At 37.5% G+C, this 25,460-nt stretch overlaps 3 protein-coding genes across 9 annotated transcripts in view; 2 read left to right on the forward strand and 1 right to left on the reverse strand.

The window, feature by feature from the left end:
• The window catches only part of LOC136258576 (uncharacterized), a 291,117-nt gene extending 275,877 nt beyond the window's left edge, over positions 1–15,240 (reverse strand). For 2 of the 3 annotated variants that reach the window (XM_066051899.1, XM_066051897.1), the window contains exon 1: positions 15,117–15,240. The gene's annotated coding sequence lies outside the window, so the exon portion shown is untranslated. Of the gene's footprint in view, positions 1–15,069 lie in introns of all 3 variants that reach the window. The other variant, XM_066051898.1, reaches the window with a different exon arrangement.
• The window catches only part of LOC136258579 (uncharacterized), a 181,643-nt gene that overhangs the window by 14,251 nt on the left and 141,932 nt on the right, over positions 1–25,460 (forward strand). The window lies entirely within an intron of this gene.
• Positions 15,346–25,460, forward strand: part of LOC136258575 (heat shock 70 kDa protein 12A-like) — a 75,573-nt gene continuing 65,458 nt past the window's right edge. Inside the window, exon 1 of the mRNA XM_066051896.1 lies at positions 15,346–15,694. Within this exon, the coding sequence (XP_065907968.1) occupies positions 15,398–15,694 (297 nt within the window). The 5' untranslated portion in view covers positions 15,346–15,397. The remainder of the gene's footprint in view (positions 15,695–25,460) is intronic.

Here is a 25,460-nt window from a genome sequence, read left to right on the forward strand (position 1 = left end):
GTACAGACCTTGTCCAAATTGTCTTTCTTTCTTACTACAAACATTTCCTTCACCAGCTGATTCTACTTTTCGTGATCGCAACTGAACTGTTTTTCGACATTCAACTGAAGGCCTGCTTTGATGAAGTCGATAGAGCACGATTGCAACTGGCACTGCAGCAATTTGTTAAGAAAAACAACGGTTCTCCTGGCGATATATAGCGCAGTGTAGCGTTCATCAACAAAAAATTATAACAGTTTGGTATCACGTGTTCTGAGCAAGCACAGAGTAAATATCATGCGGTAGCTTAAGAAGGTACCATGCGGTAGCTTAAAAAGGATGCGGGCGATGGATGAGAAACTAATAATCACCAAATAGGGGCCTAAACTGCAGGCGCTTACATTTGCAGCCATAACTTTCGTTTACAATAGCCTACAATGTTGAAGTTTGGCTTACGAAGTTCACCATGGATCAACACATCAGCCAAGGTATCAACACACACGGTAGTGTGTCGTGCGGCCCAAGAATCCGGCGCGCCACACCGTGAGTATATTGACAGGAAGAACGAAAACGTCATTTTCACACCTTTGTATCTCGGTGCTCACTTATCTGATTGGAACCAAATTTGCTACACAGTTGCCCGCCAGCCAAGGGAGTCTACATTCCAAATTTGAAGGAAAGCGCTCTAGCCATTTCCGAGATACGAGCTGCCAAAGTTTCGTTTTTTTTCTTCGTTTTTTTCTTCTTCTTCGTCTTTTCGCACACTTGCAAAAATTGCTATAACAAGCAAACGCGTCCTCCAATCGCCTTGAAATTTGGCACACAGAAAGGGAGTCCAAAGGCGAATCCTAGCATCAAATTTGGTACAAATCCGATGAATGGTTCAGGAGGTATGACCGATTATTCGCGTAAAACAAGATCGATTTGTTGTCACGCCTACAGGGTAAACCGCTTCATGGAATGAGTTGAAAATTGCTATGTAGATGGAGTAACCATCGTAGGAGTGCCTTTTGGTGGTTTGAAAGGAATCGAGATAAAGACCACGGAGATATGACACAAAACCCAACCTGTGTCACAATTACGCAATCGATTTTTATGAATAAAAAAGTATTAGTTTTTACGCCTACTAGGCAAACCGCTTAGAGCAATGAGCTGAAAATCGGTGTATAGCTGGAATAATCTTCATAGAAAGTCCTTCCAGTAGTACAGTAGAATCGGATTACAAACCACTGAGTTATGATTCGAAAGCCAACTCCGTGTAGCAAATGCGAGATCGAGATACTCTAATAGAACCGTCACCCTAATAGAGCATTCGGCTAATTTATTTACTCCATTATAGAATTTTATTACATCACAAGTTATTCTGTAGGGAGTTCAGCTGCAAACAGTTAATCTTATAGACAGTTCAGCAAGAAGACAGTCACCATGTGGAGAGTTAAGCAAATATACCACTATAGAGATTCAGAACATTACAAGTCACACTGAAGAAAGTTCAGCTATAAACAAGTCATGCACTGTGTAGAGAATTCAGCTACAATTAAGTCACTCTCTAGAGAATTCAGTTACACAGAATTCAGCTACACACAAGTCACTGTGGAGAGAGTTCAGCTACAAACAAATTACCCTTTAGAGTGATCAGTTACAAACAAAACACTTTGCAGGGTGTTCAACTGCAACAAATCAATTACCTTTAGAGCGATCAGCAATGAACAAATCAACACAAATCCACCTGTAGAGAGATCAGCTAGAAACAAATCACCCTGAAGAGAGTTCAGCTACAAAAAATCACCCTGTAGAGACATCAGCTAGAAACTAGACACAATGTAAGGAGTTCAGCTACAAGCAATCACCCTGTAGAGAGTTCAGCTAAAACAAATCAACCTGCAGAGAGATCATCTACAAACAAATCACATTATAGAGAGTTCAGCTACAAACAGATTACCTGTAGAGAGATCGGCTACAAACAAATCAACCTGCAGAGAGATCAGCTATATGCACACAAATCAACTTTTACAGAGATCAGCTACAAACAAATCACCCTGTAGAGAGATCAGCTACAAACTACACACAATGTAAGGAGTTCAGCTACAAACAAATCACCCTGTAGAGAGATCAGCTACAAACTAGACACAAAGTAAGGAGTTCAGCTACAAGCAAATTACCCTGTAGAGAGTTCAGCTATAACAAATCAACCTGTAGAGCAATCAGCTAGAAACAAATCACCCTGAAGAGAGGTCAGCTACAAAAAATCACCCTGTAGAGAGATCAGCTAGAAACAAATCACCCTGAAGAGAGGTCAGCTACAAAAAAATCACCCTGTAGAGAGATCAGCTACAAACAAATTGCCCTGTAGAGAGATCAGCTACAAACAAATCAACCTGCAGAGAGATCAGCTACACACAAATCAACTTGTAGAGAGTTCAGCTACAAACAAATCACCCTGTAGAGAGATCGGCTACAAACAAATTAGCCTGTAGAGAGTTCAGCTAAAACAAATCAACCTGCAGAGAGATAAACTACAAACAAATCACCTTATAGAGAGTTCAGCTACAAACAAATTACCCTATAGAGAGATCGGCTACAAACAAATCAACCTGCAGAGAGATCAACTACACACAAATCAACTTGTAGAGAGATCATTTACAAACAAATCACCCTGTAGAGAGATCAGCTAGAAACTACACACAATGTAAGGAGTTCAGCTACAAATAAATCACCTTATAGAGAGTTCAGCTACAAACAAATCACTCTGTAGAGAGATCAGCTAGAAACTGGACACAATGTAAGGAGTTCAGCTACAAGCAAATCACCCTTTAGTGAGTTCAGCTACAAACAAATCAACCTGCAGTGAGATCACCTACAAAAAAGCACCTTGTACAGAGTTCAGCTACAAACAAATTACCCTGTAGAGAGATCAGCTAGAAACTAGACACAATGTAAGGAGTTCAGCTACAAGCAAATCACCCTGTAAAGAGTTCAGCTAAAACAAATCAACCTGCAGAGAGATCAGCTACACACAAATCAACTTGTAGAGAGATCAGCTACAAACAAATCACCCTGTAGAGAGATCAGCTAGAAACTAGATACAATGCAAGGAGTTCAGCTACAAGCAGAATCACCCTTTAGTGAGTTCAGCTACAAACAAATCAGCCTGCAGTGAAATCACCCACAAAAACGCACTTGTACAGAGTTCAGTTACAAACAAATCACCCTGTAGAGAGATCAGCAACAAAGAAACCACCATGTAGAGAGTTCAGCTGCAAACAAATCACCCAGTAGAAGATCAGCTAGAAGAAGTTACCATGTACAGAGTTCAGTTACAAAGAAACCATCATATAGAGAGTTCAGCTACAAAGAAATTACCCCGTAGAGAGTTCAGCTAGAAGAAGTCACCTTGTAAAGAGTTTAGCTACAAAGAAACCATCATGTACAGAGTTCAGCTACAAAGAAACCACCTGTACAGAATTCAACTACAAACAAATCACCCTGTATAGAGATCAGCTAGAAGAAGTTACCTTGTAGATAGTTCAGCTACAACAATTCACCCTGTAGAAAGATCAGCTAGAAGAAGTCACCTTGTAGAATGTTCAGTTACAAAGAAACCATCATGTAGAGAGTTCAGCTGCAAATAAATCACTCTGTAGAGAGTTCAGCTACAAAGAAACCGCCATGTGGAGAGTTCAGCCTCATACAAACCACCTTGTAGAGAATTCAACTACAACAAATCACCCTGTAGAGAATAAGTTACCTTGTAGATAGTTCGGCTACAAAGAAACCACCATGTAGAGAGTTTAGCTGCAAACAATTCACCTGTAGAGAGTTCAGCTAGAAACAAATCACCCCGTAGAAAGATCAGCTGGATGAAGTCACCTTGTAGAGAGTTCAGCTAACAAGAAACCATCACGTAGAGAGTTCAGCTGCAAACAAATCACCCTGCAGAGAGTTCAGCTACAAAAAATCACCCTGTAGAGAGTTCAGCTAGACGAAGTCACCTTATAGAGAGTTCAGCTACAAAGAAACCATCATGTAGAGAGTTCAGCTATAAAGACACCACCATGTAGAGAGTTTAGCTGCAAACAAATCACCTGTAGAGAGTTCAGCTAGAAACAAAATATCCTGTAGAGAGACCAGCTAGAAGAGGTTACCTTGTAAAGAGTTCAGCTACAAAGAAACCATCCTGTATATAGTTCAGCTACATTTCAAGTCACCCAGTAGAGAGATCAGCTGCAAAAAAAATCCTGTGGGGAATAATGAGCATGTAATAAATTATGTATATAATTTGTATAATTACTAATAAAATCAAAAATAATTGAAGTACTAAAATTCTTCTTTAAGTTCTTTTCTTCTTCCTGTAGTAAAGAAAAAAACACATGGGTTAAAAAAGCCCCAAAGCCAGCCATAGGCCGGCTTTGCAGTATACAAATACAAAAGAAGTGATATCTAATCAAAAACAGCCAAGCTGTAAAAAAAGGTGCGGCCCCCATAAAGGCCATGGTGAAAAAAGATGTGAAATCCAAGGTGGCGGCCAAGAAATGGCTGTGATGGTAGTTTAATGGTTACATTTTAATAACGGCAATTCAGGTGAATTTTGTGCCGCTTGGTCTTGGCACCAAATTCACCTGAATTGTTGTTATTAAAATGTAACCATTAACCTACCATCACAGCCATTTCTTGGCCGCCACCTTGGATTTCACATCTTTTTTCACCATGGCCTTTATGGGGGCCGCACCTTTTTTTACAGCTTGGCTGTTTTTGATTAGATAGTATTAGCCCTGTAGATGCTTGCGAATTAGGATATGAAGGCAGTTTGGTAGAAAAAACGATGACAATCTTCATTTCGTTTAACGAATCGTAAACAAACGCACGTGAAACGTGTACCGTTGGAACTAGAGAAACGAAACATAGATTTTCGAACTCTGCATGAATAGTTTAATAAGATAGTATATAGTTTTAATCGATTTTACTCTTCCTTCTTCGACTACTGGACCGATAAAAACTTGCGTAATTTTTTGTAGCATGCGTAATTTTAGGAATTATTTTTAAATTTCGTTTTTCTCAATACGCATGCTTGTGCGAACAAGTCGAGTTGCTGAGACGGTCACAATTAGCCCGCTGGGATCAGTTATGCTAGTGCAAAAACGACCCGGGAGAAACAAAAATGGTCCACGTTCACATACACCCTTATAGCTACAATCAAACTCGCAATCGAAAGCGTATACAGGGCGTGCTCTCTACTATCTATGCTATACTGAGTCATTCCAGGGTAACTATAGCTAGTGGTCACAACTTATCCAAGGCTTTATTATTTTTATAAAATTCAGACTCTTTAGCAGAACTATACACAGCCTTTCATGAGATACCTAACTATAGCTCAAACAAAGCGTATTATTTCCGACATCAAGACACACGATAGTGTGTCGTGCGCCCAAGAAGCCGGCGCGCCACACCGTGAGTATATTAACAGGAAGAAAGAAAACGCAATTTTCTCACCTATGTAGCTCTGTGATCCCTACTTCGATTGGAACCAAATTTGCTAGAGAAGTGCCGGCCAGTTAGGGGAGTCTACATACCAACTTTGAAGAAAAGCGCTCAAGCCATTTCCGAGATACGAGCGAACAAAATTTTGTTTTAAGTTTTTAGTTTTTTCTTATTTTTTATTTCATTTTGCTGTAAAAACTTCACAAACAGAAGAATATACACAGATATAATATAATAAATAATGTTAGCTATTGATTGCAAAATAATAGTTATGTAGCAGAGATTTGAATGTCAGTGTTTTCCGCTTCAAAGATGTAGCGATGTAGTACGTTCCATTGCCTTGATGTTGATGGTATATATGAATATTTTTAGGTGTCAGTGTTACAAAATGGTTCGATGAGTCTGAACATATTATTATTATTATTATTATTAATTAGCAAAGCCCACCAGGGGCAACACGCTAATGTTCATTACAATTACATACAATACCAATCAGATTGTTCTTAAAAGTGTCAATGTCAATCTTGTCAATATCAGAGATAGGTAGTTGGTTCCATTGAATAATTGTTCGTGGTAAGAAAGAGTATTTGTAAACATCGATTCTTGTTGGTAAGTGAAATAGCTTGAGGGGGTAGTGTTGTTTTAGTTCTAAGGAACTAGAACTAAATCTAGTTTTAGTACAGCAATTTAATTCTAGTTCTAGTACACTAGAACTAAACTAAAATTCTTTCAAGTTTTGGTTCAAAAACTAGAACTAAACCAAAATCTTTAAAACTTTTAGTTCAATAACTAGAACTAACTAAAAGGTTTCTCAAGCAATCCTACATAAAAGGGTATTGTACACTATAACCACTTTACACTTTTCTTTGAAGATGGTGATGCCTGCAAATGCCTGCAAATGCCTGCAAATGTTACCATAAACATTGTCAGAGGAGGTTGGACATGCACATGTGAGTGCATACATTTTGTATTGAAAGTTTAACCAAGCATTCACGAAAGTTTTCACAAGTACCATTCGAGAGTGCACTTCAAGTTTAGTCTATTCCGCTGGTCAACCCCATTCAACCCCACTACTCCAGGCACGTAAATTGCTCTTGAAATCTACAAGATCATGTGTGTAAGCATTCGCTGGGTGGAATCCATGTGTAATACTATAGGGATGCCCTGTGTACATGTATTTAAACACAATGATTGTCGAAGAAAGCAATGTGCATGCTAACAAAGCCTCTCAGAGTATTGAAAAAGAAGAGCGGACGTCGCTAGTTTGGCCTTACAAAGAATCGAAAAGAGAATTAGAAACTCACACACCCACCTTGCAATAAGAATTTGCTGAAGCACAAGGTAACATGTAGTGGGGATATTGCTAAACATTTCTGCTATCACTTACTCCTCATCATATAACGAAGGGCTACTCGTCTCATCCCACAACTTCAAGACAAATCTTACTCAGAGAGGTTGACACAACTAGATTTGCCATCTTTTCATTATAGACGTTTGAGAGGTGATCTAATATTTCTTTTCAAAATTCTTAACAATTATTTCACCACCGATTTTACTGATATATATACGTACTCAAGATCTATTACCAGGGGGCATCAATTCAAATTGTTTAAGGAACGCTCAAGACTATTATGTAGATCTAATTACTTTATCAATAGAATCACCAACAATTGGAATAGTTTGCCTAATTATGTTGTAAATAGTTCTTCGATTAACACTTTTAAATCATTATTAGATAGTCATTTAATTGATTCAAGATTTATTTTTGTATAAGTTATTTAATTGATTCAAGAGTTATTTTTGTATAATTACTGCATTGATCGGGTATGCAGGCTGTGCCTTTACCCGTATTTAATCATAATCATAATCATAATCATAATCATATATTAGAATTATGCAATAGACAGAAATAAATTTCAGAAGTGCTTGTATTGTGTCCAACCTCCTCTGAAACATTGCTATTCAGCATTAAGTTTGCCTATTTAGGTTATTTAAGTTCAGTTCTATTAGAGCTTTTGTTCATTTGTGCACAATGGTAAGTGGAAATAGTGCTGAACATCAAAACACCAAATCTAAAGTTTCTGGAAGTCTAGTGGGTGCTACCAAGGTTAGTATATGTGAAGATATCTAACACTAAAACTAACACTAACTAAAATGAAACTAATACTAACTAAAATTACAGAAATATGGGGTACCAGAACTAATACTAACTAAAACTTTGGTGGATTTGGGGTACTAGAACTAAAACTAACTAAAACTATGGTAGAATTGGGGTACTAGAACTAGAACTAAACTAAAATGAATTTGCTGTACTAAAACAACACTATGAGGGGGTGGTTGGAACGAGTGTATGATACTGGAACTGATAGAGGTATACAACGATCAGGTATGACTATTAACCTTCTCAAAATTTTAAATAGCAAAGTAAGTCGAGTCATTGTCCTTCTGTCTTTGAGACTAGGCCATTCAAGGTATGTCAGCATATCTGTTATACTCTCGTATTGTTGCTCACTAGATCTGAACCACGGTTTGTTTAGAACAAAACGAGCAGCCCGATGATGGATCATTTCAAGTTTGTATATACTTGTATTGTTGTAGGGATCCCAGATGGCTGAACAATACTCAATGGATGGTAGTAGTAGTTGTTTGTATAGGTGGTCTTTAATTTCTATTGGTGCAGTGTGCAGGGTCCTTTTTAGGAAGCCAAGACGTTGGTTTGCCTTGCTGCAAATATAGTTGATATGGGGGTTTCAGGATAATCTGTGATGAAGACGGATACCTAGATAGTTATGTTTCAATACTGTATTCAGTGGAATGTTGGACATTTTGTATGTAAAGTTACTTTTGTTGTGATGTAATGTTATTTGTAAAATGTTACATTTAGGAATATTGAACTCCATCAGCCAGTCGCTTGCCAATTTGGTTAAAGAATTTAGATCATTTTGCAGAGTGTGATGGTCATTTGGTGTTGCTATAACTTTGTAGAGTAATATATCATCTGCAAACAGTCGTATTTCACTTTTGATGTTCATAGCAATGTCATTGATATAAATTAAGAACAGTACAGGGCCAAGTACAGACCCCTGAGGGACACTAGATGTCACTTCACAAATAGATGATTTGGAGCCTTCCACTACAACTTGTTGTGTTCGACCGTGGAGAAATGATTTCAGCCAATGTAACATGTTTCCTCTAATTCCATAATATTCTAATTTGTATAGGAGTCTTGAATGTGCTACTTTATCAAATGCTTTGGAGAAGTCTAATATTGCAGCATCAACTTGGTGGTTGTTGTCCATGTGTTTAGTAAAATCATCAATGGTAATGAATAGTTGAGACTCACAGGAGTGTTTGGATCTGAAACCAAACTGGTTTTCTGATAGGATGTTTTGGTCTTCTAAATGCTTCATAATTTGGCTTACTTATTATTATTATTATTGTTTACTGAGCAGTCAGCCCTGCTGGTGTGCTCAGGAATCACATAAACAAATACATTAGGTACAATAATATGATTGGAGTCTAGCTGTAAATAGATCAGTATCTGCAATTTCAATTGTGTCAGTTGGTAGTATGTTCCACTCGTTTATTGTTCTTGAGAAATAGCTGTTTTGGTATGCCGTGGTGGATGAGGTAGGTAAAATATAGTGAAGATGGTGGTATTGTCTTGTTGGTCGTGCTTTTGGTAAGTAATAATGAGGAATTTGGAGTGATAACTGTTGGTAGTGTATCTTATGCAATATTTGTAACCTAGATAATTTCCGACGAATTTGTAATGTAGGCCATTTCAGCTGATCCAACATTAGAGAAACTGAACTGAATCTGCCATAGTCATTCAACACCCAGCGCGCTGCTCTTCGTTGTACTTTCTCTAACTCTGAAATATCTCCAACGTGGTAGGGATCCCAGACAGCAGATGCATACTCTAGTTGTGGTCTCACCATTGTTACTAAAATATGTTCCATTGTTTTGCAGACTACAGATGTGAGTGAAATAGGACGATAGTTTCTTGGGTCAGATTTTATGCCTTTTTTTAAATATTGGAGTAACATAGGCATGTTTCCATTCCGATGGAACATATGGCATGATCTGGTCTGTAGCTGTTACTGTGATGTCTGTAGATGAAACTCAGGTATGTATTCAGGTGGTAAATAGACATTTTGTTTAAGAATGTTGTATAGCATAGTTAAGGAGAGCTGTTCTCTTCTAGACTCTAGTGATTCCCACTTAAGTTCGTTAACCATCTTCTGCTTCTTCATATCGCATACTTCGCAAAATCCGCTATAAAACACGAATTCGTGCTCCAATCAGGCTGAAATTTGGCACACTTGTAGGGCTCATTAAGGCGGATCTTAGTATCAACTCTGTAGGTTCTGTTTCAGTAGCTCTGTAGGTGTAGGAAAAGGCTAAACCCATTTTATAGAACATCTTAGCGTAGAGTAGAGTGTGGTGGATGGGAGTGCCAACTTGGGCCGGTTCTTCTTTCTTTAAAAAAAAAAACTTTGGTAGGAATCTGATGAACATTCACGGAGTTATGATCGATTATTCGCATAAATAAGGTCAAAGGTCTGTCACGCCTACATGGTAAACTCCTTGATGGAATGAGCTGAAAATTGCTCTATAGATGGAGTAACCATCGTAGGAGTGCTTTTGTGTGGTTTGAAAAGAATCGAGATAAGACCATGGAGATATGACACAAAACCCAACCTGTATCACAATTATGCAATCGATTTTTACGAATAAAAAATTATATTAGTTTTCACGCCTACCAGGAAAACCAGCTAAGAGCAATGAGCTGAAAATCGGTATATAGCTGGAATAATCATCATAGAAAGACCTTGCAGTAGTACAGAAGATTCGGATTACAAACCACTGAGTTATGATTCGAAACACAACTACGTGTAGCAAATGCGAGATCGAGATACTCTAATAGAACAGTCACTCTAATAGAGCATTTGGCTACGTTTATAACTTACTCCATTAAATAATTATATTACATTGCAAGTTATTCTGTATGAAGTTCAGCTACAAACAGTTAATCTTATAGATAATTCAGCTAAAAACAAGTCACCCAGTAGAGAGATCAGCTAGAAGAAGTTACCTTGTAGAGAGTTCAGCTACAAACGAATCACCCTGTAAAGAGTTCAACTACAAACAGATAACCCTGTAGAGAGTTCAGGTAGAGTCAAGTCACCCTGTAGAGAGAATCCTGTAAAGAGTTCATCTACGTACAAGCAAATCACCCTGTAGAGAGTTCAACTATTTCAAGTCACCCAGTCGAGAGATCAGCTGCAAATTATCCTGTGGGAATTAATTGACATGTAATAAATTATGCATTATATATATAATTTGTACATTTACTGCTAAAATCAGAGTGAGTTAAAGTATTTATAAAATCTGCTTCATCTTTTACTTTTCCCGTAGTAAAGAAAAAAATGTATGTTAAAGCCCCAAAGCTGGCTATAGGCCGGATTTGGGATATACAAATACAAAAAGGAGTGAAATCTAATTAAAAACAGCCAAGCTGTAAAAAATGTAGTGCGGCCCTTGAAAAGGCTATGGTGAAAAAAAGATGTGAAATCCAAGGTGGCGGCCAAGAAATGGCTGTGATGGTAGGTTAATGGTAAAAAATTTAATAACGGCAATTCAGGTGAATTTTGTGCCAAGACCAAGCGGCACCAAATTCACCTGAATTGCCGTTATTAAAAGTTTTACCATTAATCTATCATCACAGCCATTTCTTTGCCGCCACTTTGGATTTCACATCTTTTTTCACCACAGCCTTTTCAAGGGCTGCACTCCTTTTTACAGCTTGTCTGTTTTTGATTAGATAGATATATGACCCAATTGCAAACAAGAGTTGATGTGTACAAATACTCCTTCCTCCCTCGAACAATTATTCAATGGAACTCCCTTCAAATTCCTAACATCGACACAATAGATCTTGAAACGTTTAAGAACGCTGTAAGTAATATAATATAATGCGTGATTGTAATGCTCATTAGCGTGTTGCCCCTAATGGGCTTTGCTAATTAACAATAATAATAATAATAATAATGTGACCGGATCTGCGAAAACCCGACATAATGGCGCAAGCCTAAATGTTCAGTATAAGCCATTGATTTGCAATAGACAAAATATTTGCGTAATCAAAAAAATCATAAATTTTTTAAACGCTTAGTTCTTTGTGAAGGAAGGGCGCTATGATAAAACCTGGATATCATCTTATTCGCCTACTCAAGAGGAATTTAACAATCTTTGTTGCGTTGCAGTAAACTAAAGGATACGTAAGTTATTGGCGTTTAGTTACGTCACGTCGAAAAGATCTTATGTGGTCGATTTTTCTTCAATGATTTCGTCTCTGTATGCAATGAAGAATGGTAATAGAGGGAGAAATCTACCAAGTAATGGGCTCCCCTATTTATGGCAAACACAATACTGTAAGTTGCAATTTTGTATTGCATTGTAATTGTAAGTTACAGCCGTTTTTGTAAGCGCATGTAATTGATTTCCCAATACTTGCTGTATAAATTGATTTTCGGTTGTTGCTACTTTGTAGGGCTGTAACTCCAAAAGTTGTTGTCATATGAGGCTGAAACTTGGCCAGAGCATACACTTGGCTAAGTAGATTATAGATACTCAATAATAATAATGAACTTGAAAAATGCGCCATTATGTCGGGTTTTCGCAGATCCGGTCACATGTTATAAATGAAATCAAGTACATGCAATTTCTGCAAACTAGCTATATAGTATTGCAGAAGAATATATATATATTTATGATTGTAAAACTCACGAATTTGAGTATAAAAACAATGTCTTTAGATTATTTATTACTGTTTTACATTGAATGTGTCAGTGTTGATTGAAGAGTACTATCAAAATCATTTAGGGAGAAATATCATTGACTGCACTGTTAATAATGAAGTGCCATGATAGCACCTAAAAATGCTATGTTACTATCTAAAAGTGCTAAATGTTTACTGCTCCAGTCAGAAAATAGCACCTAGTGGTGCTATCATAGCACTTCATTTTTAAAAGTGTGGGAGTTGATTCCATAGGGTAATTGATCTTGGGTACAAACTTAATTTGTATGCATCAACAGTATCAGATGGTTTGATGAACTTATCCTAGTTTCCTCGTAAACATCTTGTAAAATGTACAATGTAACTGGGGATAGGAAGCTCTAGTGGTGTAAACAATTTTTTAGGAGGTAGGTCATGCATGCACTGTCACTACATAAGCTCAAATGCAAATATCAGCTCACTCAAATAAAAATATTTGCTATTATTGTTTAACTACAATAACTCTAGATAATACCTATAGCTAAGTAGAAAGTTTTATCCTGTCCTTTTGTGTGGAGCACGAAATTAAAGAATAAAAATTACACATTGTGAGATACTCAAATCGGTATTTCTGTGAAGACAAACTTTCTGGCTTATCTGTCAATCTCATTTCTATTGATATTGGTTGTTTAGGTCATTTTATGCCAAACACAATTGCCCAAGTAGCCAATGCTTTTGGAGTGGCAAAGAAGACCATAAGATCCCTGTTTGAGCAGGCTTCCTGCATTGCTGTCTCCTGCTCATACAGAATTTTTAATTCTAGAACCTCCCCGGAATGGGATCTATCGCTTTCCCTAAACTGAACTCATCTGCATGTTATAATTATTACTTTTGTATTGTAATTTAATAGTGTAAGTCTTTCCAGGGCTCCTGTACTGTCCATCCAGTGCTTCGTACCCCTGAGTCTAGACCCCTGTAAGTATGTTGTATTTTGTCTTAACAAAACAAGATGTCTTTCTCCTTTCTTACTGCAATGAACATTCCACAATGGTAGGGTATCGATTTGTAAAAGTTGATTTTTCGGATTATAGATTAAAGATCCTAATGTAGAGAACGAAATTGAAAATAATAAAGTTTGCATCTCGAGAGATAAAACAAACGAGATTTTTTCAAGCTAGAAGTTAAACCTAATTTAATTTATAAAAGACAGAAAGCAGAAAAAAGCAGCTAAACCTACAGAACCTACACAGGCCTACAAAAACACCGCATGGCCTGCCAGCATACACACAGCAAAACCCCGGACAGGGGCCTTAAAAAGAAAGCCCTGCAGACTACTGACCAAACTACAGGGAGTGGGAGCATTAAATAGAGTTCAACTCCCACAAAAGACTGCCAGGAAACAGGCTAAATAGATGCAAAATGTCCGGGCATTGTGGCGCCACAGACAAGGGGAGAGTGGCTCTAGCAGATCGCGGTATGCTAGGCCACGAGAAATGCCACTCCTGGTGGTTTCTGAGAAGACAACTATCGTGCCTACCGTTTCATGGTGGATCTAGCAATGGGATGCTATAATGAGCATTCCACAATAGTAGACGGATCGATTTATAAAAGTTGATTTTTCGGATTGAGCAAAAACTCTGAATCCTGGTTTATTTTCAGGAGTGAAAGATTTATAGCTGAGCAGACTGTGAGAGATTTTTGCATTAAATATCACGTTTGCAACTGGAAAGTCGCTGTTAGATAATTATTTATTAGATTTTTTGTATAATGCATTGATCGGGTATACAGGCTTTGCTTTTACCTATTTGTAGGCGTGGAGCAGCGAGTTACAAATGGATTCTGACCCGGACCATTTTTGTTCCGATAGGACCACTTTTATTGTCACATTTGGTCCACCCAGACCAACTATGCAATACATATTTGGTCCGACCGGACCAATTATGCACACGGACCAAATATTTTTGTTACAGACCAAGTGGTAGTAGAAAGATCTTGAACCTCTCAAACAAGGGATGGCTTCGCGGATTAAGGAAAAACTCTTTAGCCAGTAACTACAAAGTCTTGCTGTAAGACAGTCCATTTTTCTTACAGCAGAGCAAGGGCGTGGGTAGGGGGTTCGGATGGTTCGGACGAACCCCCTTTCAGAGGTACAGTTTTTAAAAATCACACCAAATCTTACAGCTCTGGAGCCCTCCGGTAGCTACTTGCCTAGTAGCTAATGATACTGAAGAGTGAGTGGGAGCTAAAGGATTAAACACCTTGACATCAAAATAATCGTCTAACCATGCTTCCAAATACCATTGGCAAAAACATCAAGACGGGACCCATCCTCAACATAAACCAATCTATGCTGAAAAGACTCACCTGATAATGGTTGTAGAGATGGCTCAACTTCAACACTATGTATGACACGGTTCAGTTAATAGTCCAGCAGCAATTTCTCGAAGCTCATTGTAACGAATTGTAAGGTGACCACCACACGGGCAATAAAAGCCATAAGATTATAGCTAGCTATAGTATATAGAAGATATTTCTCAAACTAAACTAACGTGCAACCTGTTTTATCGTGATTCGAGCATCTGTATAAAAAGATAAACCTAGCAGTGTCGTAATAGACGATTTGTTAATTGAGAAATATTAAATTTAACATAAGGTATGAGGTACTTAAAGTATAGTTAAGTAATTCTAGCCCAGTTAGTGTCTGACCATTTATAAGACCTGTTAAGCAGCTTTAAACTCTGTCAGCCCATTTTAACATCAATCACGGATTTTAATCGCGCAATGACATACACCTACTGTACGTATAGCTACTCATTCACCCAGTAACTTACATGTGTAGTATAGTTACTATTTTCTTACAAAAGTCCGTTGAACTTACAAGTAAAGGTAACTAGATAACCTGACTGTCTACTTCTGTTATATCACAAGATATCATACGCTTACAAATAATTGTAGCTTTGCTTTATAGCTAAGCTACTTATTAAATATTTATCTAGCAAATTTTATTTTAACTTGCATGCAAACTTGCACGATTAGCTACATTTATACATTACCGTATATATATATATACGTATGCTACATGCAATCCTTTAAAACAAAGCATCCTAGTCAGCTAGTCTCTAACTACGTTCAGTGAATAACAGCAATAGTTTAAGCTCTATGGCTCAGTCAGAAGAAATAAGATATATTGTTTCTATAGACTTTGGAACTGCGTTTTCTGGAATAGCATACGCAAAATATCCAGAAGATGGGACAAAGTTGAAAGATAGTAATATAAAATTACCTCAGAAATGGCCATCAGATGGCGGAAGAGGAGAGAAAAAAGTCCCAACTACTATATTGTTTGATGACTCTGAGGTTAAATTTGGGTTTGAAGCAATAAAAGCATTTACACCCTCCAAGCAAAACAGCAGATGCTTTTATTTTGAGTACTTCAAAATGGAACTTTACGATAAGGTAAATTAAAACTGATGATTAGCCAAATTTTTAAGTTGATGTTCTTATTAGTATTAACTAGTCTGCATGATATGTCGTTACGAAAAAAATAGCTATCGCACTGAAACTTTCTTTGCTGTGAAAATTTAGCTAGTCTGTCGTCGCATTTAACAAAATTTAGAAGAATTTTGCGAGCGAGTTTGATGCAACCAATTTCAGCTCTTTAATTATATAGTTTACTACCGTGTCGTCGCTGCGGACTAGCTAGCACCGCAGTTTCTGATATTTGTGACCGATCTGCGAAAACCCGACATAATGGCGCATTTTCAAATTCATTATTATTGAATATTTATAATTTACTTAGCCACGTGTATGCTCTGGCCAAGTTTCAGCCTCATATGGCAATACCTTATGGAGTTACAGCCCTACAAAGCAGCAACAACAGAAAGATTGATTTGTACAGCAAGTATGAAAGTACATTACATGCGCGTACAAAAACGGCTGAAACTTACAAATACAATGCAGTACAGAGTTGCAACTTGCACCATTATGTTCGCCATGAATAGGGGAGCCCATTACTGGGTAAGTTCTTTTCTTCTATCACCATTCTTCACTGCATACAGCTCGGCATACAGAGACGAAAACAGTGAAGAAAAATTGATCGCGTACAATAATTTAACGTGACGTACACAAACACCCATAACTTACGTATCATTTAGTCTACTGCAACGAAACAAAGATTTTTGAACTCTTCTTGAGTAGGCGAATAAGATGATATCCAGGTGTGTATCATACGACCCTTTCTTCACCAAAAACAAAGTGTTTAAAAATTTTACGAATTTTTTTTCGATTACGCAAATATTTTACCCATTGCAAATCAATGGCTTATACTGAAAATTTATGCTTGCGCCATTATGACGGGTTTTCGCAGATCCGGTCACATTTTACAATGTTTAAACTCTACAGGTAGGAAGTTGTTTATAATGAGGCAATATAAATTGTGTATCCAACCCTGCAATAATAACCGTTGAAGAAGTATCTATATCTCCACCTTTTCAGTCATGAAGTCAGTCACTAGGTCAAGTCAATAAGTCTAAGTCCTTGAAATTAGGTTAGGTAATCCTAAGGCTGCAGCACATGTTGCTGTCAGATCTTCAGTGCTGGTCACTGTAAAGTGTTAGTAATAAATACTTAGGTTTAAGGAAGAAAATCCATCCCTCCTGGAGGAAGACTGAGTGTGGCCCCAACTAGACATTGGGTGACCTGCAGTTCGAATCCTGGGGTTGGAGGGATTTTTTCCTTTCTTTGGCCACTTTTCTGTTACACCTTTTCAGTCATGAAGTCAGTCACTAGGTCAAGTCAATAAGTCTAAGTCCTTGAAATTAGGTTAGGTAATCCTAAGGCTGCAGCACATGTTGCTGTCAGACCTTCAGTGCTGGTCACTGTAAAGTGTTAATAATAATAATAGTAATCTGAACCCTACTCTAAGGTGAACTGAAATTTGTCTGATAAGCATAATGATGTCTTCTACTGTCTGCATGAATGTTAAGTTAAGCTTGGCTTAGTTGGAGACTCCAACACACATTCTTTTGAACTTGCATGAACTCTACCTTTTTAAACTGGTGTCTTCAGTAGTAACAGAATTTTAGAGGATGAAGCGGTGAAATATCTAATTAGATTTTCAGCCGTGCTAGAAGTTTTACTGACGTAAATCGATAGTCAAACGACCTGCTGAACAAAAAAATTGGCTAGTTTAAATTTCCTTCAAATTACATTTTTCGTTGTCTAAAAGGAAAAACCAACTTGTTACAGTTTTAACTGTATCTGATGAATACTTTCAATGTTACAGTGATACACTTCAGAAGAAATGCAACAAACAATTTGTACACTGTTAAAATTCAGGTGTACCAAAGCACCTTTAGGGGTGTCCAGTTGCATGTTTAAAAACAACTCCCTTCAGGTATTAGAAAAGGGTGCTGTGGTGACACTTAGAGGGTGTGAAAGAAGAGTGCTTAGGTGCTGCAAGAAATATAACACCAGAGTGTAAAGGTGCTACAAGAGGTGTAAATCCAGGGTGTGTGGTGGGGTGCACTGTTAATTTCCAACACTTTCGTGGGGGTGGATCTCCTCATATACCTTCATTTTCATTGATGATTTATTTAGGAAACACATATTATGACCTGTGAAATACAGTAATTCAACCTGATTACAAGTACACTTACTTCCTTGTCTTTCTACACTTTATATTATGTAAGTTGCAATTTGTACTTATAACGTAACTACCAAAGAAACTTTTATTTGTGGGATTTCATTCACGGAAACACCCTTGTAGGTGCAAAGGGTGTTCCCATTACACCTCATCAATGAAATATAGTTGTATTGATTATCATAATTATATAGAAATGCAGCATTCATGCATAGTAAACAAATTTCCTTTAGCACAATGTAAAAGCATTTATGCAGCTATTGTTTGGAAAACCAATCCACATATGACCGAATTTGACAAAATAAGGCTTACACGCACATCCACTTTATGACTGTGAAGTACCATAACTCATTCATTATGTAGGAGTGTGCCATTAGTTTCCAATTTTGAACTGGTATTTTACTATGCGATGGAAGGACTTTGTGCAAAGTTTAGGCCAATAGCTTGCTGAGTATTCAAGTTACAGCTGGTTAAAGTCAGAAAATTGGGTGTGTGTAGAAGCCTTGTTTTGTCAAATCCGGTCACATATTTATTTTAGAAGTTTGAGATAAATGGTTTAGATTTAAAATTGCCAAAGCACACATATGAAATTACACCAGAGATGCATCAATTTATTACCTTTCAGATACTTGTAGTATTCCTGCCAATTAAGAAAGAAAATCAGATAACTTTAATGAGTGAGCTAGCTAGCTCACTACAGTAAAATGCATATTTGTGCATACAGTATGTGATGAATTAGATAATGTCTTGATTGGTGTTCAGGGGCTGTTTACAGCACAGTCCACAAGTGCAGTCAGTGATATGCATGAAATGTACTTAGGTGGGGTAAGTAAGATGTAGGAGATAATAGTTCACATTTGCTGTTTAATGAGGCAAATTTGAACTATCATCTCCTACACATCACATACACCACAGGAGTTCACGCTATTTACAACATGTTTGGAGCATATCGCATACACATGACACTTTTTGTGTAGTGGAGGTAGAATCACAGCTGCTCACAAAGGAGTGGAAGGTGGGCTGTAGAGGAGTGGGAAATAAAGACTGCAATTGAAATCCAGACATGCATGATGTTACAGAGCTGTGCTGGCTCCTAAGTGCCTGGTATATATGCAGCAAAATCAATTATCAACACAGAATAATATGTTGGGAATCTAAAATAGGCCATCCACCAATTCCTGTCAACCCAAGACAGTCAACCTTACCAAGGCCAGAAATTTCCATTAAACGTTTCACACCACCTGCACCATTAAAGCCAGCATCAAGTAGTTTGAGCTTAAAACCATGAACTAGTATGGTAGTATGGCTATACGCTCTGGTGGTATTTGATTTTGTCTGATGTGCAATTTGTATCAGTTTTGTAAAATCTGATACTATTAATAGCTACTATTATATTTCACTTGAAACTGCAGGTGTTTATCTTGCATGATAATTCAGGGCAGGTGCTGTTGTCATGGGGGCCGGTAAATCACTTGGCCCATAAATAAATTGCAGTCAAGTGTTTCTGCCATACTTCTAACAGTGTTAGTAACTGTATGCGATTACATGTACATTACACCCTATCATGAGGTGTTAGATCTCTGTTTATGGTTTCCAATGAACAATTAAGGGTGTTTACAAAATGGTAACACCCAACAAGTGTGACTATAAACCTCTTATGGTGGTTATTATTTTCAGGGGTGTTGCAACAACACCCCCTTGATTTTTAGAAAATCATAGGTGTCATGGTAGCACCTAAGTTTTAACAGTGTACAGTGAAAAAGTTTCTTAGGCTGTATATGTGAACTAATTTTAGAAAACCGTAGATATCCGCACAATTTTCAAAATGCATTTTATTTGTTCTTTGTTTTCTACAAGCAGCATTGGAAATACAGCACTAGACAGCCGGACGAGCAAATAATTTCATATGTACAGAAGCTATCGAGAAAAGAATCTACAGGCACTTACAAAAACCATCATAACTTACTGATGCAACGACGTACGGAATTGAATCTTGGCTCATTGCGTTCGCCATGAATTTGTGCATCCACCGAGGTATAGTTTTCCCCAGACGTACTTCTTTGTTCGAGAAGGAAGGCAAATTCACTGAAAAACGATCGTCGTTAAATTCTTTCGTCACCGCAACGTAAACAAACGTCTGTAACTTTGGAATCTACTCGTGTATGGAGATGAAACAACGATTTTTGTACTCCCTATGGACAGGCGAACACGATGATTCCCAGGATGTATCCATTGGCGGCTTAAGTCCCCCACCAGCGAGGCGATAAAAACTTGAGTAATTTTTTTCTGGAGCTTGCGTTTTTACCCATAGTTTTTAAATGCGTTTTACTACAAGAGTACTGTTGTGCGTATATCGACGGTTTTCCAAAATTCGATCACATATATCATTTTCTTGTTCATACCCTGTTTGGGAGTTGTGCGCAAACCAGAAATCCATGTAGTGTTTTGTAAGTCTACATAGGCTCTAAGGCTAATTAGTTTTTCTTAGTGTTTAGTTTATATATAGCTAAATTCGACTAGGTGGAAGGGAGTGCTATTAGGCCAGGAAAACTTAATTATTTGATTCTCATCTACAAAACTTCGGATTTCCTTGCGGACGGGAGTTCATTTCACATTAATCATTGCTAAAAGAAAATAGTCAACTATCAATCATAGGGCACAATGATTTTCGAACAGCTGCCACTCATTTCATGGAAATACAGCAGCTTAGATTATTGTACCACAAAGTAACCTACACAGTCACTAAGCAGCAATTATCCTCCAATAATCAGCTATGCAGGATTAACAGCGTGAGAGCTGCAGCAGTATGCAAGGTGCAATAAATTCCAGGTTCGAACAAAACTATCCATTTATAAACATTGCGTTTTACTGTTAGAAAACAATGCTCAATTTTTCTCAAATTTATGCATAATATACCTGTGTTGATTAACTAACAATGACCAGAAAACAGTTCGATATCTTTAGCATAGAGGGAGAACGCCCCAAACGATTTTGGCGTTATTTTCAGACGCCTTTTATTTTTATTTAGACGCCTTTTATTTTTCTAACACCATTCCCACCAGTAGATTTTATGCTTCTGCAAGAAATGCACCAGTACTAAAGTACAGAAACCAGTAAATAAATACCTTGCATGTATAGAACTGTACTGTGAAGTTGATAATAATTATGAAGGATATTTTTGTCATTCCGCTGTATTTTTAACTTCTACATGAAGGAGATACAAAAAAGTGAAAAATATCAAGTAACGAGGAGCAACCTCAAGACCATCCCTATATGTTAGCCTAGGAGGCCCACCACAATTGCAACCATAAAATTTAAAGGGCTTTGTTTGATCTATAGTGCAACCGGGCATAAACCTCCAAACTTATTTTACTTCCTCGCCCACGCATTTATTTCTATATGCCACTAGATACATTAGTATTTCATAATTTTTTTGTTTTTTTGGGGGGTTATACATATTTGCAGTGTCTCAGAGCGTACTTTTATAAATTGTGGTATTCAACAAATTTCACAGAAAAATCCATAATCTGACTTTACGATGTCATAAAACAAAAACTAAAAAGAAATTTACAAAACCCCAGCTACAAATTTTAGGCATGTCTATCTCCTTTCAGAAAATAATGAGTATATGTAAAAATTTTGAAGTATGTGAAACTAGATACATTTTTTCGAAACCCTATGAAAATCACAAAAATCATCATAACTTACTTTTAAAACATTTTTTACAAATCTGGTACTACAATTGTCGGGCTTGATGAAACCTTTCATCTACCAGAAAATTATTGAAAAACTCGAAAGTATATAAAACTAGATACGAAAAAAACCAAAAACCATGAATATACCATTTTTGAGATAATTGTAGTTGTTGCCATGGTAACCTGTGTACAGATATGTACAGATACATGAGTATAACCATGTGCAAGAAACAGAATTAAGATGTGTGGTGTATATCTCAAGTTATAACCGGAAACATGAAATTTAACTTTTTGGAAGTACATGCCCGGTTGCACTATACCTTATATGGGTGCATAAAATAGCGAAATTTCAACCTTAACGTGCATTTTTATGCGTCCATATAAGGTAGTAATAATAATAATAATAATAATAATGCTTTACAGAATAATAATTCTGAGGGTCTACCAGTGACCTACACTGATAGCCTAACATACATTAAAAAATAACTATACAGTAATATCTACATACTTAGTTACAAGGGGTTAAAATTGTTAGATGCAGGATTCTTGGAACAACGGGAACAGGGACAAAGGTAATGGAAACAACAGGGTGAATTGTCAAAGTTAGCTAGGAAATGATTCCATAAAAAATTTCTGTTTTATTACAGTTAGTGATTGTGTATGATCAATTATTGGCAAAGAGTTCCATAGTCTAGGTAGGCGAAAAAAATAGGAGTTCAGAGCTGCATTGGCTGTCTTGTGGTGTAGTTTGATTCCAGAAGATCTAGTAGAACCTGTATTAAAGTATTAGGAAAGCCCCTGATTTTTACTTTACTGTTTGTGGTGGGCCTGTCACGGAAATATCGGTCCGGGTAAATTCGGTCCGGCCGGACCGAATTTGGATACCAAAACTGGTCCGGCCGGACCAAATTTGGTTGACCAAGTTTAGTCCAGCCGGGCCATTTTTGGCATCCAAAATTGGTCCGGCCTGGCTAAAATTGGTCCGGCCCAAACTAGGTTGGCCACATGCACTGGACCCCAGACCGCTTGGACCAACTATAGTTTTGGTTAGTCCGCGAGTGTACCCGGCATTGTGTGGACAGGTCTGTGAAATGGCTACTCTAGGAAACACTACCACTCGTATTACATCTCACTATTAATCTCCCATTACAAGTACACGAAACCTTACAACCACAATCATTACCTATATGTGTCAATTACAGGAGATCATGTGTAGTGCATGCATACGTCTGTGTGTACTATCAGTGTTACAGGTCGGTCCATGCAAATTTTTTTTGTGACGGATCACTGCAGCCGACTTAGCCTGGAAACTATATAATGAGTAGCGTAGTTTCGTTTCCCGACTTGATTTAGCTACGGAAAATGCATATTACAGTAGTACAGAAACTATTCTAGCTATATGTCGTAGCTATATATGCAGCGATGAACACACACCACACAGTCGCAAAATTAATGCTGTTTTAATTTAAAGCAGTGTGAGATGATAAAAGTCCTGCATTCTTCTTCTCCATGTCAATAGCTAGCTGTCCGAGTGGGAAGTAGAGGTTTTCTTCCGGCATACATCAACTCAAATGCATGGTCAATACTGCATGGTCGGTGTGCAATGTTGCATGCAAAAACACAGGTATCAAGATATTCTTTTATGACTATATATTCATAGCTAATTTTTGTTTATTGCATCTAATTTATGTATGTATATCTATGTGGTTGGGTGGGTGGGTGTACAGGCTTCTAAGCCTCAACCCAAATCACATCATAAGCACGTCATAACCATAATCACATCATTCTTCCCAAGTATGTTTTTATATGCTCAATAAACTTCACAAGCACCACCGGCTCTGCAGTGTTTGATTGAATCTTTCATCCAGCCTGTTAGTGTTGATTATGATAAACAACTATTGCAATGTGGTGGAAATCACTGATGGTGGACAATATATAAAATCTATCAGTCATTAAAACATGTTTTATCTTCAACTTCTGCAAATAGCTCAGAATTTAATTTGTTAATTCTGACCCTTGGTCAGTTCTTTATTAATCTGGGAATACCCATGCACGCAATGTCATAAACAGCTACACATATCATCTCAGGGACTGATCCAGAGGGGGTGGATGGGGTGGCTAGCCACCCACCATGCATGGCCTTGCAGCCACTCAGATTTGCATTATTTAATAATGCCAAATATTACTGATCATAAACACTCTTTCGTTACAATAAATATAAACTAAATCCCTGCATTGCATCAGATTCCAATGCTAGCTGGCTATAACCTTACAGTAGATGGTAGCAGTATAGCTACATGAATTTATCTATGATCATGGGCAGTATTAATTATCACCAGGTAGAGGACTTCTTGAAGGAAATAATATTATGGGGTCTGCTTTAGGATTGAGTCAATTTTACTTTTATGTCTGCAGCAATTCACCCTAAGATGTGGAATAATGCGACTGCCCCAAACTTTTAAGTTGGCTAAGTAGTGAAAAACATACTGAGAATATTATGGCTGTAACCTTTAAGGTGATATTTCTTCTTGTGGGGCATGTCATTAGTAGGAGATGATAGTTCACATTTAGTTATTCAATGGAGTAAATCTAAACTATCATCTCCTACATATCACATATGACAGAGGAATGTGCATGCAGTATGTGCACAGGAGTTACAGATGTATTACACTTTGTCTTAACCATACATTACATTAGGCCAGGCAAACTTGATTACTAGTTTCTCATCCACAAAAATCAGTTCAGATTTCCATGTGGGTGGGAGGTCATTTTTCATTATTCATTAGTAAAGAAAATACTCCAAATCAAGCTGTCTGTTATATAACTAAAACCTTTTAAGAACTATTACTTACGTATTAGCTACCACCTTTTCTGAGGTGCAAGTGACATTTGCTGTGCTGTAAAATGATAACCAGCCTTCCTAACATCAAAATACGTGTGCACGTGATTGATAACAGCAATAATGAAATTAGAGGCAGTGGGGTAGGGATGTGGATGGGGATGAGAAACAATTAATCAAGTTTGCCCGGCCTTATTATGTTCACAAGGGCATGCTACTAGCTATGTGCTGCACTGTACTAGCTATAGATGATAATATTGTCAGCCCTTCCTCCCTGATGTAACTACCAAGACATTCAATACTCTCATCTTAAAATCTGGGCTAGCCACCTACCTTGGTTTATTTCTGGATCAGTGTCAGCATCTCCTACTGGTATATGTGCACAGGTGAAAATTAGTAAAATTTTAAAGTTGGTTAAGTATTGAAAAGCATACAGGGAATATTATAGCTATAACGTTTAAGGAAATGTTTATACCATTAGGAACATGTGATCAGTAGGAGATGATATAGTTCACATTAAGCTATTTAATGGAGCAAACCTAAGCTATCATCTCCTAGTGACTCCTACATATCACATACAAGAGAGGAATGCGTAGTATGTAGACATGCAGGTGTTACAGATGTATTGTTCTAACCATTAGTGTTAACTCATGATCAGACATTATATGTGCATAAGAGCACAGTGCACATGCTACTGTGCATGCGCTTCACTGTACAAACCAAACAATAACAGTGTCAGCTCTTCCCTGATATAAATAATAAGACATTCAGTACTCTCAACTTAAAATCTGGGCTAGGCTGGGTAGCCACCCACCTTTATTTATTTCTGGATCAGTGCCTGGTGATGAATGTTATAGGTGACTGCTCTATTAGAGTATCTCGATCTTAAGCACCTCCAATGCAGCTAGCTGATCCCATGTATGCAATGATCCGTGCCCTTGTTGGATAACCTTTTAAGCACAAATCCATGTAGTGATAATGCCTGCAACGCTCATTATTCGCGTTCGAGATTGATAAATGAGAATAGCTATAGCTAAGTCGGCTGCA

Source organism: Dysidea avara, chromosome 6 (assembly GCF_963678975.1).
Source record: "Dysidea avara chromosome 6, odDysAvar1.4, whole genome shotgun sequence".
NCBI classification, from domain to species: domain Eukaryota; kingdom Metazoa; phylum Porifera; class Demospongiae; order Dictyoceratida; family Dysideidae; genus Dysidea; species Dysidea avara.